The sequence below is a fragment of the Bison bison genome, unplaced genomic scaffold (assembly GCF_000754665.1).
Source record: "Bison bison bison isolate TAMUID 2011002044 unplaced genomic scaffold, Bison_UMD1.0 scf7180017864092, whole genome shotgun sequence".
Lineage (NCBI taxonomy): Eukaryota > Metazoa > Chordata > Mammalia > Artiodactyla > Bovidae > Bison > Bison bison.
Genome location: NW_011494664.1, coordinates 1,067,861 through 1,087,210, shown reverse-complemented (window position 1 = coordinate 1,087,210; position 19,350 = coordinate 1,067,861). Strand labels below are relative to the sequence as shown.

The 19,350-nt window shown below is 42.1% G+C and overlaps 1 protein-coding gene across 1 annotated transcript in view; it reads right to left on the bottom strand.

Moving 5' to 3' along the window:
* SCARB2 (scavenger receptor class B, member 2) overlaps positions 1–19,350 on the bottom strand; it is a 79,627-nt gene that overhangs the window by 45,430 nt on the left and 14,847 nt on the right. Inside the window, exon 2 of the mRNA XM_010838141.1 lies at positions 9,533–9,690. Within this exon, the coding sequence (XP_010836443.1) occupies positions 9,533–9,690 (158 nt within the window). The remainder of the gene's footprint in view (positions 1–9,532; positions 9,691–19,350) is intronic.

Here is a 19,350-nt window from a genome sequence, read left to right as displayed (position 1 = left end):
TCAGAATGGACTGGTTGGATCTCCTTACAGTCCAAGGGACTCTCAAGAGTCTTCTCCAACACCACAGTTCAAAAGCATCAATTCTTCAGCGCTCAGCTTTCTTCACAGTCCAACTCTCACATCCATACACGACCACTGGAAAAACCATAGCCTTGACTAGGCAGATCTTTGTTGGCAAAGTAATGTCCCTGCTTTTGAATATGCTATTTAGGTTGGTCATAACTTTCCTTCCAAGGAGTAAGCGTCTTTTAATTTCATGGCTGCAATCACCATGTGCAGTGATTTTGGAGACCAAAAAATAAAGTCTGACACTGTTTCCACTGTTTCCCCATCTATTTCCCATGAAGTGATGGGACCGGATGCCATGATCTTCGTTTTCTGGATGTTGAGCTTTAAGCCAACTTTTTCACTCTCCTCTTGCACTTTCATCAAGAGGCTTTTTAGTTCCTTTCACTTTCTGCCATAAGGGTGGTGTCATCTGCATATCTGAGGTTATTGATATTTCTCCCGGCAATCTTGATTCCGAAAGCTTGTGCTTCTTTCAGCCCAGTGTTTCTCATGATGTACTCTGCATATAAGTTAAATAAGCAGGGTGACAATATACAGCCTTGATGTGCTCCTTTTCCTATTTGGAACCATCTGTTGTTGCATGTCCAGTTCTAACTGTTGCTTCCTGACCTGCATATATATATGTTTCTCAAGAGGCAGGTCAGGTGGTGTAGTATCCCCATCTCTTTCAGAATTTTCCACAGTTTATTGTGATCCACACAGTCAAACGGGTATCCCTTGGCTAAAGTTAAAGGTATAACAATTGCTAAAAATGAGATAAAAATTTATTTTTTAAAAGTTGGCCTATTTGAATGGGCTTTATATGAGACGGTTACACCTCTTTTGCCTGATTATATTGTGAGATAAACATTATGTCTCACTAGGGAAAGCTTTCCCTGCCTGGCATTATATCACAGAGCATATATATCTGCCCCTAAGGTAAGACTAGTTAAACATATTAAAGGAAACCAATAGAGTTTACCTGAGTCCACACAACATGAAAGAAAACTGGGGCTAATATTCAGGGCTTAGTTAATAAAGGAATAGTGGAGATTTTCCCTTTTTTTCCGCTATGGAAAATTGCTCTGGATTTGACTTGTGCCTTCAGAAAGAGGACTTTTGTGAAATGCTTTGTGCAAACTTTTGTAGGCAAGATAAAATGAACCCTAGAGTTCTAGAACACAGAACTCCTGATTTCCAGTAGTTGGAAATCTTCCCACTGATTAAACAAAGAAGCAAATTAAAGAAAATGTGGTTGGATGAATGAATCATTTGATACCATTTAGGCAGTAGAACCGGAGAAGGCAATGGCACCCTACTCCAGTACTCTTGCCTGGAAAATCCCACGGATGGAGGAGCCTGGTAGGCCGCAGTCCATGGGGTCACTAAAGAGTCAGACACAACTGAGCGACCTCCCTTTCACTTTTCACTTTCATGCATTGGAGAAGGAAATGGCAACCCACTCCAGTGTTCTTGCCTGGATAATCCCAGGGACGGGCAAGCCTGGTGGGCTGCCGTCTATGGGGTCGCACAGAGTCAGACACGACTGAAGTGACTTAGCAGCAGCAGCAGCAGCAAGCAGTAGAACAGTTCTCTGGGGAATTGAAAACAACTGTCCCTGTAAAAAGTCATCTGAGCAAATAAATGTAACTTATTCCAACTGTTCTTTATAAACTTATATTGTAATACCTGATTTATGACTAAGTTATAAAAAGAAGTTATGAGATCTCTGATTATGTCTGTTACATGTCTGTATGTACATTATAGATATGTCTCTACCTCCAGACAGTGTCATCAATATTAATTTATAAAGGAGCTCTGGTTAATTGACTTAAAAGTAAGCACTTAGAAATTAAATATTTCTAACTGTATTAGAAATAAACCAAATGAATTTCAGGTTCATGTGATCTGGGAAATATTCAACATTAATACTTGGTTTAACGTTTAAGTTTGTTGGTTTAAATACTACAGATGGACAGGGAGGGCTGGCGTGCTGCGATTCATGGGGTCGCAAAGAGTCGGACACGACTGAGCAACTGATCTGATCTGATCTGACTTACTTTTATTGCACCTAGTCAAATATGTTCATATTATTTCTCTTATAAAATTTATCAGCAAGAAAAATAGCTTGGAATGATGGCTAATTTGATCTGATGTCTCCTGAAGTTTTCACAGGTAAAATATGATTGTTGAGAATAAACGAATTCAATAGATGCAAATGGGATAAGAGCCTTTAGTGAACTCTTTCAGAATTATTATGTTTTACGGTATATCTACTTAAATAAGTTTCTCCAGATTTTTGGTAACCTAAAACTTTTAGAGTTTTGCTAAGTTAAGTTAAATGATGGAAATGTACTAAATATCTAGATCATTCCCAAATAAAGTAAGATATTAAAACAGTACTTACTAAAATTAGGTTTCCTTTTACAGAGAAATTTAAGATTTTAGAAAGTGAAAGTTGCTCAGTTGTGTCCGACCCTTTGCAACCCCATGGACCGTACAGTCCATGGAACTCTTTAGGCCAGAATACTGGAGTGGGTAGCCTTTCCCTTCTCCAGGGGATCTTCTCAACCCAGGGATCGAATCCAGGTCTCCCGCATTGTGGGCGGATGCTTTACCAGCTGAGCCACCAGGGAATCCCATAAAGATATTTAGGACCATTAATAAATATGTTTTGTGCCACCCTGAAAACTTTTCCATAAAAAGGGCACATGTTTTTAAAAAGTATAAGTGGTGTTTTATGTTTGTCAATATACAGAATGCTAATGCAAAAGTTCATAATTGCTTACTTCTTAGTTTTCACTAGAAATAAGGTTTTAAAATTTTGTACTGAGGTGTACTTGATTCACAATACTGTGTTAGTTTCAGGTGTATGGCAAAGTGATTTAGATAGATATAAATATACATGTATACATGTAGATATATGTGGATATAAATATCCTTTTTCAGATTCTTATCCTTTATAGGTTATTACAAGATACTGAATATAATTTCCTATGCTATACAGTAAGTCCTTATTGTTTATCTATTTTAAATACAGTAGTGTGTATCTGTTAATCTCATACTCCTAATTTATTCCTCCCTACCCCCTTCCCCCTTTGGTAATCATAGTTTGTTTTCTATGTCTGTGAGTTTCTGTTTCAAAAATAAGTTAATTTGTATTTTTTTTAGATACTATATTTATGCGGTATCATATAATATTTGACTTTGACTTACTTCAGTTAGTATGATAATCTCTAGGTTCATCCATGTTGCTGCAAATGGTAACAGTTCATTCCTTTTTTATGGATGAGTAGTATTCTACTACACACACACACACACACACACACACACACACACACATATATTATCTTTATCCATTCATCTGTCAATGGATCTTTAGGTTGCTTCCATGACTTAACTATTGTAAATAGTGCTACTATGAACACTGGGGTACATGTATCTTTTTGAATTAGATTTTTCATCTTTTTTTGGATACATGCCCAGGAGTGGGATTGCTGGATCATACAGTAGTTCTATTTTTAGCTTTTTAAGGAACTTCCATATGATTCTCCATAGTTGCTGTACCAATTTACTTTCTCACCAACAGTGAAAGTAGGTACCCTCTTCTTTACACCCTCTCTAGCATTTATTATTTATAGACTTTTTGATGATAGACACTCTGATCTCATTGTAGTTTTGATGTGCATTTCTCTAATAATTAGCAATGTTGAGCATCTTTTCATGTGCCTGTTGGCCATCTGTATATATTCTTTGGAGAAAGAAATTAAAGTTTTAAAGGTTAAGAATTCTAATTAGAAAGATGGTAATGATAACCCTGTATGCGAGACAGCAAGAGAGACACAGATGTATAGAACAGTCTTTTGGACTCTGTGGGAGAGGGAGAGGGTGGGATGATTTGGGAGAATGGCATTGAAACATGTATAATATCATATAAGAAACGAATTGCCAGTCCAGGTATAATGCAGGATATAGGATTCTCGGAGCTGGTGCACTGGGATGACCCAGAGGGATGGTACGGGGAGGGAGGTGGGAAGGGGGTTCAGGATGGGGAGCAGATGTACACCCGCAGCGGATTCATGTTGATGTATGGTAAAACCAATACAATATTGTAAAGTAAAAAATAAATAAATAAATAAATTTTTAAAAATTAAAAAAAAAAGCTATTCTAAGAAGGCAAGTAGAATTAACCCAAAACACTTTAAGAGGGAGCCTATCAAAGGGCAAGAGTAATAGAAGTGGGAAATTATGACAAATGGGAATTCAAAAATTAAAGTAAGAAATGAGATGGTTCATCTCTTTCATGAACTAATGAGGACAAAATACTAGAAAAGAATAGAGTGCTTCATATATGGCATTTCAAAAGCGAGGTATACTATTTGTATGGTAGCAAAAGAGATGCAGGCATAGAGAACAGACTTGCAGACACTGTGGGGGAAGGAGAGGGTGGGCTGAGTTGAAAAAGTAGCCGTGAAACATATACATTACCATATATAAAATAAATAACCAGTTGGAATTTGTTGTGTGATGCAGGGAGCCCAACCTGGTGCTCTGTGACAACCTGGGGTTGGGGGGGGAGGTAGGAGGAAAGTTCAAGAGGGAGGGAACATATGTATACCTATGGCTGATTCATGTTGATGTATGGCAGAAACCAACACAACATTGCAAAGCAATTATCCTCCAATTAAATTTAAAAAAAAGAATTCTAATTAATATATGTAATTAAAACTACACAAATTAATAAGGAAAACATCTTTGTATGAAAGGGAAAACAATATAAGGAATGGAAATGCATTTTGTTAAAGGAAAAGAAGGTATTTTGTCCTGGAGAGAGAGAAAGAAAAAGAAAGCATAGGACAAAATCTGAAGACAAGAAAGTTTTAGAAGCATCGTGGGAAAGAAACCCTGAAAAGAGTTTCATACATGGTCGGGACTGGCTAAGATTAAAATAAAATTTAACTGAGTAAACAAATTTCAACATTAAAAGTAAGTTAGTACAAAATCAAAATTTGTTTTTTTCTCTGTGTTAAGAGAACAAAGTTTTCTTGGAATATTGATTTGCTTTTGATAACAGTTTAAAAAAAGTTTCTCTACCTTTTAAGTGATGTGTTGTAACAGTCTGTATTGCCTTTAAAATCTGTCATTTTGGTTAAGTAAATAAGAGTTTTTCACAGTGACCTATTTGACCAAGTGTTGTAAACCTTTCGATATCTTTGGCAAACTTCCCCAAGTCAATTCTAAATGAAATTCTTTTGACCTCTAGCTAACATTCAAATGCCTTAGAGTGAAGGAGGACACAGACAGAACAGGCTCCCTCTTGAACGCAGGACTCCATCTTGGGCCGGACTGTGGACTTTGAGCTATATGCCCCGTATCTATGGAAACGACATACCAACTGGAAAACCAGGCCCCAGAAGGAAGAGCCCCAGGGCTCATACCTAGACTCCCTTTTGCCTAAAAGAATACCCTAATTATCCGTGTAACTGAATAGAATCAAACATTCTATTATGCTTATTGTGGTATGACCACGGGCCTATTGATAATTGTCCCCTGTTAACTACCTAGGCTTAGGGCATATGAATCACCGGTTAACTTTAATTGTATCTTTCTTTTTCCTTTGTTCAGACTAGTTTCAGGGAATTTGGGGAGGTGGGTTTGGGCACATACACTTAGGGTATATAAGGTTTTCACAAAAAACTGGTTCAGGTCCTTGGCTAAGAGGAGACTCTGCCTTGGGCCCACTGGTGTAATAAACTGCACTCCACTATCTGCATTGTCCGAGTGAGTTTGTTTCTTGACTACAACAAGAGGAACCCTAAAACATCTTCAAAGGAGGTATGAAACTAATTAGGTCTATCTGATATGTTAAATTACATGGGAAACATTGTCAAATAAGTGGCTATAATGCATGGGTAAATGTCATTAACATAGTCTAGAAAATCAATGGAATTCTTAAAAATCTAGTATGTCCTGTATGTCCTGGTATAATTTTTCAGTTATGATTCTACTTACTTCTTAAAATGTTGTACTGTCGCAGAAATAACCAAGTTTGTCAACTGCATGGTAATCAAATCATGTAATTTAAGTCTTTTGTCATTTATAGACAGCTACTGTTGTACTCTTTGATGCTTTTACAAAAATTAAAATCTTCAAGAAGATTCATAAAAATGAACCATAGGATGCCAGGAAAGTCCCAATGTGGGATTCTTTATTGACACTTTAAACAAGATGTAGCAGCAGGTCTAACAAGCACTATAATATTGAAATATTTATGATCATGGATGATATTTTGAGCAAGAGCTATCATGAGACATAACAGTATCTGTGTTTCCTTAATGGTGAAGCCATGGTACTGTAACACTTCTGGGATTTGCCAGGGAGGCCTGGCGTGCTGCGATTCATGGGGTCGCAAAGAGTCGGACACGACTGAGCGACTGATCTGATCTGATCTGATCTGACACTTATTGGGGCTTCCCTTGTGGCTCAGACAGTAAAGCGTCTGCCTACAACGTGGGAGACCCAGGTTCGATCTCTGGGTTGGGAAGTTCCCCTGGAGAAGGAAATGGCAACCCACTCCAGTATTCTTGCCTGGAAAATCCCATGGACGGAGGAGCCCGGTAGGCTACAGTCCACGGGGTCGCAGAGAGTCAGACACGACTGAGCGACTGAACCGAACTGAAGATGGGAACATTGGGGAGTATGGTGACAGTTGGACAGTATTTCACTTCTAGGATTTATTTACCCCCATAACCACATCTACAACAGCACATGAAGGCAGCAGACGCCATGGCCCACAACATGACTTCATGAAATATTGGATTTCGTTGGGTTATGACTAGAACCTACATCTTTTTTTCAGACGAGGATAACAATGACAGGAACAGGCCCAGAAGACCCAGAGGGAAGACCGTAGGGGTTTTCCTTTAGTTCTTGGGTGAGTTTATTCTTGCAGGGAGTCAGTCATCATCCCCACTAGAAGGAATTCAGTTAAACACAGCAAAAGACAAATACTGTATGATTCCACTTATATGAGGTGTCTACAGTGGTCAAATTCATAGAAACAAAGCAGACTGGTGGTTCCTAGGGGCTGAGGGGAGAGGAGGAAGGGGTGTGATATAATGGCTATAACAGCTTCATATCTGCAAGAGGAAAAAGTTCTGCAGGTCTGTTTTTACAACAATATGAATATATTTAAAACTACTGAATTGCACTTCAAAACGGTAAAGATGGTATATTTTCTATTATTTTTTTTAAATCACCATTAAAAAATGGTTAAAACTGCAAAACAAACAGGACACTCAAAAACCTTAATTCTGGCTCAACTTCAGTCCCCTGGCTGTACACCCTCAAATGCAGGCCTGGCTTAACCTAGTCCATGGAGTTTCTTGAGGCATTAAATGTACAAAAATGCTTTTTAAAATGAGGACCCAAGTGTTGTCTTTTTTTTTTCCCCAAATTCTACTATACAATGATAATATAGGCTTTCCCTCCTGGCTCAGCTGGTAAAGAATCTGCCTGCAATGCAGAAGACCTGGGTTGGATCCCTGGGTTGGGAAGATCCCCTGGAGAAGGGAAAGGCTACCCACTCCAGTATTCTGGCCTGGAGAATTCCATGGACTGTATGGTCCATGGAGTTGCAAAAAGTCAGACACGACTGAGCGACTTACACTTCGCTTCATGATGATAAAGCTGATCTTTACGATTCTGGGCATTGATTTACACAGACTAAGACAATCCACTAAGACTAATAATAACATGAAACACTTAACTAGCACTAATTCCATGCCAGACACTAGTCTAAGTACTTTATAAATACTGACCCATTGACTCGGTCTTCATAACAATCTCATGGTGGAAGTCCTATTTTTATCCCCACTTTATAGATAAGGAAACAGAAGCACAGAGTACTGGTAAGTGGCCGAGGGGAGATTGACAACCGGCCATTCGACTCCAGAGTCAGACCTTTAGCACCTGAGGCAGGGACAGGGAACTTTTATCTCTGAGTTCCAGCACCGAGACAGTCCTGACTCAGAACGATTGAATCAGTCAGCAACCATTTATTGAGCAATCGGTTACGACGGAATCTCGTCCTATTTTTACCACACAGCAGTTCTGAAGAAAGATCTGCTTCCTCTAATATTATTTTTTTTAACTTGGTAAAGAGAAACTTTGTTGAAAAGATGTTTGCAAAGGTTGTGGGGGAGGTTACTGTCTTGGAGGTGTGGGAGATACTGCAACAGTGGGGAAAATACTCTGACCATAAGATCCCCAAGCACCTCCCTCTACTAATCTTTCTAAAAAATGATTAAAGAAATTCTAACTCCCCAATGCTTACAATCAGTGGTCACTGCCAACGACTCTAACCCACTCTGCCACCTGGTTATCTTTTGTGCTCAGGAGAGGAGGAGAAAGAAGTAAATAAGAAGAGATAGAAAAACAAGCTCCTACTATATAACACAGGGAACTATATTCAATATCCCATGATAAACCACAACGGAAAGGAATATAAAAAAAGAATGTACACATATACATTCAGTATAACTGAACTGCTTTGCCATACAGCAGAAATTAGTCATGATAAATCAACTATCATCTCATCTGTGCTTGCTCAGTCGTGTCTGACTCTTTCACAACCCCATGGACTGTAACCCACCAGGCTCCTCTGTCCGTGGAATTTTCCAGACAAGAATACTAGAGTGGGTTGCCATTTCCTTCTCCAGGGGATCTTCCCTACCCAGGGATTAAACCTGGGTCTCCTGCATTGGCAGGCAGATTCTTTACCACTGAGCCATCAGGGAAGCTATAAACCAACTATATTTCAATTAAAAAAGAAAAAGAAGAGATAGAAAGGCCTGTCTTCAGACTAACAATGAATTCTGGGAGCTGGCGTAAGACTAGGTATGTGGGGAGAGAACAAGGGAAAGACCCTAAAGGTCACTATAGAAAATCACATGCATGTGTTTAGTCCCTTCAGTCGTGTCCAGCTCTTTGTGACCCTATGGACAGTAGCCCGCCAGGCTCCTCTGTCCATGGGATTCTCCTGGCAAGAATATTGGAGTGGGTTGCCACGTCCTCCTCCAGGGGACCTTCCAGACCTGGAGATCAAACTCATGTCCGCCTGCATCTCCTGAATTGCAGGTGGATTCTTTACCCATTGAGCCACCCGGGAAGCCATAGAAAATCAGGGGCCACCTTAAAAGGGTAGGGAGTGGAAGCAGCTATTCATGGCTTAGTAACCACATTCTCCAGCTCAGGAAGAAGCAGCTGCATTTCTAAACACAACAGGCTGGGACTGGCCCATCCACAAAGCCATTCATTCACAGCTATGTGCCCACCACCAGCAGCGCTTCAGACAGATGTAGTCAGAATCTGTGCTTCCCGTGCAGCACACTGAGGAGGCCCGTGGGAAGAGACGGGGGCTCAGGCCACAGGGGGTGCTGCTGCGTTTTCTGGTTGGCAGGGCAGGCAGGTGCTGAGGACTCACCTGTAAGTGTATGGCCCCACTTCTTCCAACCGAGGGGTCTCCCCATTGAGAATCTCCTCTGGATTGGTGACATTGAAGAAATAGAACTGGGTGTACACAGGCAGAGGGGGCTTCTTCCAGGAGTCAAAGGTCTCGGAACCATTCCTTAACACGATATTCTAGAGGAGGACAAAGAGATTTATACAGCATAAGGCTTTGAACACACAGGTGGAGCGAGGGACACCTTCTCATTTGACCTCCCAGCTCACTTATTTTTTTCACAGGCTGCAGTCTCTTGAGAGCAGGGCCACGCCTTGTGGCAGTATGGAGCCCATAACACTTATAAACCATAAGAGGTGTTCAATAAATATGTGTGGTAAAGAAAAGCTGCAAGCTAGAGCCATAGCTCATGGATGGAGACATGGCTAAGGCCACAGTTGGAGTACCAACAGGCCTTATTTGCTTTGTTACCAAGAGTCTAGTGGTCAGACAGCTTCCATGGAAGTCAGGCCACTCTGAGAAGCTGCATGCATTCCCAGCTCACCCAGCTCGCCCAGGGAACAGGGCCAGAGGGCCAGAAAGCTGGTCCTCCCATTTGAGGTAGAACCATACCTACCCCTGGGGTTTCCCTGGCAGTGCAGACATTAAAGAATCTGCCTGTAATGCCAGAGACCCAGGTTTGATCCCCTGGGTCAGGAAGATCCCCTGGAGAGGGAAATGACAACCCACTCCAGTATCCTTGCCTGAAAATTTTCATGGACAGAGGAGCCTGGCGGGTTATGGTCCATGCGGTCACAAAGAGTTGGACGACTGAGTGACTGACACACACCCACTCCTACCACTTCCACCACTAGGGGCTTTAAATGCATTTTCTCATCCAGTGCCCAGCAGACCCCTAGCATAGATTCGCCTATCCGTGATTTAAAAATGAGAAAGCTAAGCTACACTAGTGCTTAGGGTATTCTTTGTCTACAATCTTTCCTTTGTTTCCCACCCTTACTATGTATTATGGTCTAATCTGTGTGTGCCCCCCACCAAACAAACTTGTATATTGAAGTCCTAACGCCTAGTACCTCAGAATGTGACTGTATTTGGAGACAGGGTCTTTTATTTTTAAAAATATTTATTTATTTGGCTGTGTCGGGTCATTGTTGTGTTGCCCAGACCTCTCTCTAGTTGTGGCACCCAGGCTCTGGAGTGTGGGGCTCAGCTGCCCCAAAGCATATGGGATCTTAGTTCCCCAACCAAGGATCGAACCCACATCCCCTGCACTGGAAGCTGGGTTCTTAACCTCTGGACCACCAGAGATTCCCTGGATACAGGGTCTTTAAAGAGAAATTAAAGGTTAAAGAAGTCATTAGGGTGGGCTGTGATCCAATATAAAGGATGTCCTTATAAGAAGAAGAGATTAGGATATGCTAAGTCGCTTCAGTCGTGTCTGACTCTTAGCGACCCCATGGACTGCAGCCTACCAGGCTCCTCCATCCATGGGAATTTCCAGGCAAAGAGTACTGGAGTGGGGTGCCATTGCCTTCTCCGATTAGGATATAAGTACGCACAAAATAAGGATCATGTGAAGACACAGGAAGAAGATAGCCACATACAAGCCAAGGAGAGAGGCAGAAGAAATCAACCTTGCTGACACCTTGATCTTAGACTTCTAGTATCGAAGACTCTGAGACAATATATTTCTGTTGCTTTAGTCACCCAGTCTGTTTTAACTGTTATGACACCCCTCACAAACAAATAGAGCACAGTCCCAAACTAAAACACCTTGGCCCTTCTAGGCAAGGAGTGACCTTGCCACCCTGCAGACTTCAGGTGTGGCCAAGTGACTTGACTTGATTAACTGAATGTGGATGGAATGGGAATGCCCCAGCTTCAAGCTGAGGCCTTAAAGGCATGGCAAGTTTCCACCAGCCACCCTCTGCTACCCTGTCCCAGGCAGTTGGTGACCCTTCAGCCAAGGCCCTAAAATGGTCATGTGTAGACCAGCCATGGTGCCAGGAGTCCAGCCTAAGTCAGCTGACATAGCTCAGCTCAAATTGCAGCCACCCTGGCCATAAGGAGTAGGAAGTACATGTTACTTCCTAACATGTATAAGCTGCTGAGTTTGGGGGGTTGTTTGTTATCCAGCATTACAAGAGAAGCCTGATTAATACTGCACCCAAGGTTAATACACATAAACCTAATATCTAGTAGCTAACTTGTTATTAAAGAAAAACTGCATTTTTTTAAAGATTTAGCTAATTAAGTTTAATATCGAGCTAAGACAAGAGATGGTTGAATGGCATCACCAAATCAATGGACATGAGTTTTAGCCAACACTGGAAGATAGTGAAGAACAGGGAAGCCTACCATGCTGCAGTCCATGGGGTCGCAAAGAATTGGACACAGCTTAGTGAGTGAACAACAGAGATAAGGCATAGTTAAAGTTGAGAAGGAAGTACTGTTAAATTGAAGTGAATTAAATAACTACTGCTTTGGAATTGGACTTGATCTGGGTATTGTCCTGGTATTTTTAGGAAAAACTGCTTTTTTAAAGTTAAGATCATTGAGGGGACATATGTATACTTATGGTTGATTTATGTTGATGTTTGGCAGAAACCAACACAATTCCGTACAGCAATTATCCCTCAATTAAAAATAAATTCATTTTTTAAAAAGTTAAGATCATTGAGGTGCTTAAGAAAGAAAAGATCAGAGACTGAGAATACATAAACCAGAATGCAAACAGTGACTAACTCTGTATGTTGGGATCTGAAAGTGAAAGTTGCTCAGTCCTGTCCAACTCTTTGAGACCCCATGGACTACACAGTCCTCAGAATTTTCCAGGCCAGAATACTGGAGTGGGTACCCGTTCCCTTCTCCAGGGTATCTTCCCAACCCAGGGATCGAACCCAGCCCCCACCATTGCAGGTGGATTCTTTACCAGCTGAGCCACAAGAGAAGCCCAAGAGTACTAGAGTGGGTAGCCTACGCCTTCTCCAGCAGATCTTAACCCAGGAATTGAACCAGGGTCCTCCTGCATTGCAGGCAGATTCTTTACCAACTGAACTATCAGGGATCTGATAGCTGTTATTTTGATCTGATAGCTGTTGGGATCTGCTAAGTTGCTTCAGTCATGTCTGACTCTGTGTGACCCCATAGACGGCAGCCCACCAGGCTCCCCTGTCCCTGGGATTCTCCAGGCAAGAACACTGGAGTGGGTTGCTATTTCCTTCTCCAATGCATGAAAGGGAAAAGTGAAAAGGAAGTCGCTCAGTCGTGTCTGACTCTTTATTTTCTCCTTGATGAGATCATATATTTTCCAAATTTTTATAATGAGTAAAAAAAAAAAAACCCTTAACATTGAGAAAAAAAAAATTGGGGGGTGGTGTGCCACACGGCATGTGGGATCTTACTTCCCCAACCAGGGATTGAACCTGTGCCCACGGCAGTGGACGTGTGGAGTCCCAACCACTGGACAGCTAGGGAACTCCCATAGCTGAGAAAAATTTTAAAAAGAAGAGGGGAAAAGGAGATCTACGGATAAAGAGAGTATAAGTCCACTAGTGAAACAATAACTAGATTGCATAAGAAGCAGCTAATGACATCACCTGAAACCCCTCTAGTGGTGAGGATCTGAATCATGATAAACAGAGACACTGGCCTCAAAACAGGATGGAAACCATGCCCTGTGACACAGCACACCACAGGATGCCAAGGTTTTAGTAGTCCAGGCCTCCAATTTAACAGAAGCGGAGCTGTAAGGGAACTTAATGATATGACTCTAGTATTCAGTGGAAAATATCTCAAGACTCTGCAGCGAAAAACAAAGTGGTGCTGAAATAAAATGCATGCAGAAAACCCAAGCTTGTCAGAACAAGCACAGTCGTCTGGAGGGCTGGAAATCAATTCCTATCCGTGAGTCGGCCAGGTCACAGGACTGGGGGCTCCTTGTGGTTTGGTGCCAGCTGGAACATCTAATCATCCGATTTTTATCCAAACAGCACATTAGTGAAATATTCTTGGCCTTTACTATCAGTACTGATTTACCAATTTGAGGTCAGATTGGTGAGATGGAAAAATTTAAAGAGAAACCACAAAAACCCTTTCCTTCCAAGCTTGGGATCCAGCTCAGACTCACTTGTTGGGGAAACACCCCCCTTCCCTTCCCCCCACCCCTGCCACACATACATTAATCTCTCCCCACCCCAGCCATAGAGCAGCCTAATTGATCATTTTAGGCAGGTTTTTTTTTTTAAGAGCTTTGTGGTGTTTTATCTTATCTTCTAAATGGGAGTCTTAGCTATCTGAGAGGAGCAAGGGAGAGAGTCAGGCCCAGAAAGACAGAGAGAGAGGGGATAACAGCTGACAGAGGCTGACCAGATAGAACCCAGAGGCCATGGAAGGACAAGGAAGAGGGTCTGTGTCTCTTCGTGTCAGAGCCAGGCTCTATACAGTAACTCTATGCAATAGAGATATACCAGAGTTTCTCTGGTATAAAGTGCACACACAGCCCCTAGAAACAGCTCAGTTAACACTGAACAAAACCTACCTAAAACTGATATGTTAACTATGAAAAGTGTAACACAGAAATAATAATTGTCTCCTAGAGGATTTTGAATTGGAGGCCTGGACTACTAAAAACTTGGCATCCTGTGGTGTGTCTCCCATAGATACCTTTCAAGTTATCTGCTTCCATTCAAATAAAAACCTCTTTTTCTTACCCAGAAATTTCCAGAAAAATGCAGGGCAATAATTTCTCCTCCTTTGTGAAGTCCTTGGCAATCCCCCTTAACTGGATGGGTCATCCATTTTTTTTTGAATCTCATAACACATTATATAGGAATTTCTTAGGGAAAAAAGTGCTCAGGATGGAAAACATCTTCTAAAAAACTGAGGTTAATCAGAAGCAACATGACGCAGGTGATATTAGCAGCCAAAAACGAGAAGTGCAGCTACTCAATACTGGAACATATTAGGTTACCTGTTGGTGCTGACCTACAGAAAAAGAATAGGGTTTTGTTTTTTTCTTTAATCCTCACCACTCCTCCAGGACAATGCAGGTTTTGGAGAAATATTGATTCAGTCAACAAAACATAGTAGAAGAAAACTATATTTTCCATCCGCTTTGCTTATAAGATGCTGGGAGAGAAGACCATGATGTGGGGCAACCAGAGAGCAGAAGAGAGGCATGAACAGTCACAGCCAAAGCCACAGTCAAGCTCCTGTGACAGCAGCTCGACAGCTACAAGTCCAAGGAGCCCTTAAAGGGTACCCAGAGGAAGCGCTTGTCCCCTGCCATTTCAGCCACATTCAGAAAAGAAAGAAAGAAAGTGAAGTCACTCAGTCATGTCCAACCCTTTGTGACTCCATGGATTGTAGCCTACCAGGCTTCTCCGTCCATAGGATTTTTCAGGCAAGAGTACTAGAGTGAGTTGCCATTTCCTTCTCCAGGGGATCTTCCCAACCCAGGGATCGAACCCCAGTCTCCCGCATTGTAGGCAGTCGCTTTTACCATCTGAGCCACCAGGGCAGATATGAGAAGCCACCACATTCAGATACGAGAAAGCAATTCAGACAGATACATTAGAATCAGAAACACACAGATCGAGCACCTATTAGTTTCTGTATCTTATTGGTAATCCAGCACCCTACGTGGCTCAGACGGTAAAGCGTCTACCTGCAATGCGGGAGACCTGGGTTCAGTCTCTGGGTCTGGAAGATCTCCTGGAGAAGGAAATGGCAACCCACTCCAGTATTCTTGCCTGGAGAGTCCCATGGACAGAGAAGCCTGGTGGGCTACAGTCCATAGGCTCACAAAGAGTCGGACAAGACTGAAGTGACTTAGCACACACACACAAAGAGCTAAACGCAGCCAGTTCCTTTTGTGGGTGGGGAAAAAAAACCCGTGTCCCTCCGTGATCTCTTTTCAGAACAATTATTAAAAGCAATGCTATAACCATGGTTTTCTTGCAAAGTATAGAACTATGCATTCAATGCATCCAAACACAGTATGTGTGTGTGCCAGGCGTTGCATGTTGGGGATCCCTAGCAACCAGATCCCTGGTTTCTGTGTTCCAGGAGTTTACCTTCTATTTGGGTGACGGTGATATACACATGCAAGATAATTAACAATGTAAAGTAGCAGGTAATAAATGGCCAATGAGCACACCAAACAGTGGTCTCTGTAGTGTTCAGACAATGAATTCTACAAACTGAGACGGAGAAGGGTAGGGCTTAATGTGAGCCAGGAAGAAGAAATAAAAATTTGGCAAGCAGAGAAGTTCATGGGGGGTGGATGCCTTCTGGACAGCTGGGGTTGATTCCACTATCCTGTCTGACTGGCAGAGTGAGCCCTTCCTCTGTGCTTGATCTATGTCCATCTCTCCTGGAGCCCTCCATTTAATCAGAAAGAGTGGATATGGAGAATGAGACAGTAAAAGATCCAGAGGAGTGATGGTATTAGGTCTGACTGGGCATGGGTTTTATAGGGAGCAGGGAGAGTCATTCAGAGAGGTATGTTGGGGTCACAGAAGTCTAGATTTTATCTGATGTATAAGGAAGGAGTATGGAAGGTTTCTGAGCTGCAGAATACTATCAAGAGCCAAGGGTTGTGTTGTCACTTTATCTCATCCAATCCTCTTAACGGAAGTGCTGGAGAAGACTCTTGAGAGTCCCTTGGACAGCAAGGAGATCAAACCAGTCAATCCTGAAGGAAATCAACCCTGAATATTCATTAGAAGGACTGATGTTGAAGCTGAAGCTCCGATACTTTGGCCACCTGATGTGAAAAGCCAACTCATTGGGAAAGACTCTGGGAAAGATTGAAGGCAAGGAGGAGAAGGGGGTGACAGAGGAGGAGATGGTTGGGTGGCATTATCAACTCAATGGGTCGAGTTTAAGCAAACTCAGGGAGATAGTGAGGGATAGGGAAGCCTGGTGTGTTGTAGCCCATGGGGTCACAAAGCCCATGGGGACACGACTTAGTGACTGAACAACAACAATCCTCTTAGTAGTCTTCAAAAGGAAAATCATCTTCCCTGTTTTACATCTCAGGAAACCAAAGCTCAAAGAGGTTAGGTGAATGCCTGACATCTACTGTACTGGTAGAGGGTGCAGCCTGCCTCCCAGGCCAGGACTCACTGCAAACCTGTGCTCCTGGCAATGCTGAATTTTACCAGAGCCTTGTACTCCTGGAAAACAGCAATGGTTCTAGAATCCTTGCTTCTGTGTTCTGGGAAATAGCTGGCTTCAAAGAAACACCCTTCCCTGTATGACTTAGAATCACAGATGTCTCTCTTGTTTACCTAAGACAAGGCCAGACGCTGACCCTCCAGATTCCCATTTTTTGCCTCGTAATCAATTAGCTGGACAGCCTGACCCCACTGATCAGTGGTAGCCAAATGCCTGCATGGTGACTACAGTTAATAACACTGTGCTGTACACTTGGGGCTTTCCTGGTGGCTCAGTGGTAAAGAATCTGCCTGCAAATGCCAGAGGCCTGGGTTTGATCCCTGGGTCATGAAGATCCCCTGGAGAAGGGAATGGCAACCCACTGCAGTGTTCTTGCCTGGAAAATCCTATGGACAGAGGAGCCTGGTGGGCTATAATCCATGGGATCGCAAAGAGTCAGACACAACTGAGCACGCACATGCACAGGCCTCAATAAAGCTGGGTAAAAAAAATGCTTGTTAATCAAACTTCAGGTTTCTCTCCTTTCCAGCTGCAAGAATGCCTCATAAAAGGAAAAGCCTTCTGGTTAACTCTCAGGGCCCTGAAGATCATACAGTCAGATGTACTCCCAAATGCAAGATCCTCTCCCCCTACCACCAGGTCCTTTCTCCTTTACAATAATCCTTCTAAACAGCCTCTCCTTATCAAAGTCAGATTTGTTTTTTATCTGACACTCCTAACTATTGTGCCAGGCTGCCTATCTTGCATTGACACAGGCGAGAGGTATTTTGGAAGCTTACACTGGCACTTGACAGCAAATAGATGGGGAAACAATGGACACAGTGACAGACTTTATTTTTGGGGGCTCCAAAATCACTGCAGATGGTGACTGCAGCCATGAAATTAAAAGACGCTTACTCCTTGGAAGGAAAGCTATGAGCAGCCTAGACAGCATATTAAAAAGCAGAGACATTGCTTTGCCGACAAAGGTCCATCTAGTCAAAACCATGGTTTTTCCAGTGGTCATGTATAGATGCGAGAGTTGGACCATAAAGAAAGCTGAGCACTGAAGAATTGATGCTTTTGAACTATGGTATTGGAGAAGACTCTTGAGAGTCCCTTGGACTGCAAGGAGATCAAACCAGTCAATCCTAAAGGAAATCAGTCCTGAATATTCATTGGAAGGACTGATGCTGAAGCTGAAGCTCCAATACTTTGGCCACCTGATGCAAAGAACTGACTCATTTGAAAAGACCCTGATGCTGGGAAAGATTGAAGGCAGGAGAAGAAGTGGGTGACAGAGGATGAGATGGTTGGATGGCATCACCGACTTGATGGACATGAGTTTGAGCAAGCTCCGGGAGTTGGTGATGGACAGGGAAGCCTGGTGTGCTGCAGTCCATGGGGTTGCAAAGGGTTGGACATGACCGAGCAACTGAACTAACACTGGCACACGTGGGAAGGAGGGCTTGGCTAAGATTGTTATAGGGATTAAATGAGGCTTAAGCAGAGTGCTTATCTCCAGTCACACTCAAAATACTCAATAAATGGTGACTGTGATGTTGACTATCACCATCTTCAGATTGCAGATGAGAGGGTTCCAGGTTTTGTCTGCAGAAAGAAAGGAATCGTGTCACTTCCATGAGTCTCCTCAAATATAGACAACCGAACAAATGTTAAACAAAAGAGAAAAGAAAAAAGTTTTTAGTCACTATCTTCATAAAATATCCTACATAAGATTCAGTTAAAGTTGAAATAAGGAATTAGCATAAAATTGGAAACTAAAATGTTGAACAGGACAAGAATGACTTTGTAAATTATAATAATTCACAGACTAGAAAGCAATCATTAGGATTATAAAAACCACTACATAGAAATAAGAAACATGCTCATGATGTATGCTAACTGGTAAAAGCAGACAATGCAAAATATGTATAAATGTGGACAAAACCAGCAGATAAAATGCAAACATGAAAACATTAGGGGGGTGCTGTATAGATAATGTTACAATTTCAATTCTTTAGCTATCTTCAAAATCATCAAGCCTTCACTAGATGTCTAATAGCATTCATCTCTACAGCACAGGGTTAGGCGGGGTCTTCCAGTCTCTCTGTGATGTTTCTCTGCACTGTTTGGTATTTTTTTTTTTTTTTTTACAACAAAAATAAACTACTGCATAAGCAGAAAAAATAACTGTTCCCTTATATATATTTTTTTACAGTGAAAAAATCTAAGGAACTCAATTCTATAAAATATATTAATTAGACCGCCAAGGGAAGGCAGAAGTGGATACAGAGGACAATTTCATCTAGCTTTGCCTCTGTCCTTGCAAAACAAAGGCGAGGCTGATGCCTCATCAGCTGTGGTCAGCTCTCCCTCACCAGGGCCAAGGGCCTCCATCCCCCACACTGGGCTTTGCAGTATTGCTCCTCCTACTATTGTCAGGATAGTTGATGTAACACTCTGGATTCCTGGCCAGCTTTTTCTGACAAGATATGGATGCTCGCTCATTTCAGAGTGAGAAAGGACTTGCTGCGGCAACGTGGACAGACCTAGAGATTATCACACTAAGCGGAGTAAGTCAGGGAAAGATAAACACTATATGATTTCACTTACACATGGAATATAAAAAGCAATACAAATGAACTTATTTACAAAACAGAAGCAGACGCATAGAA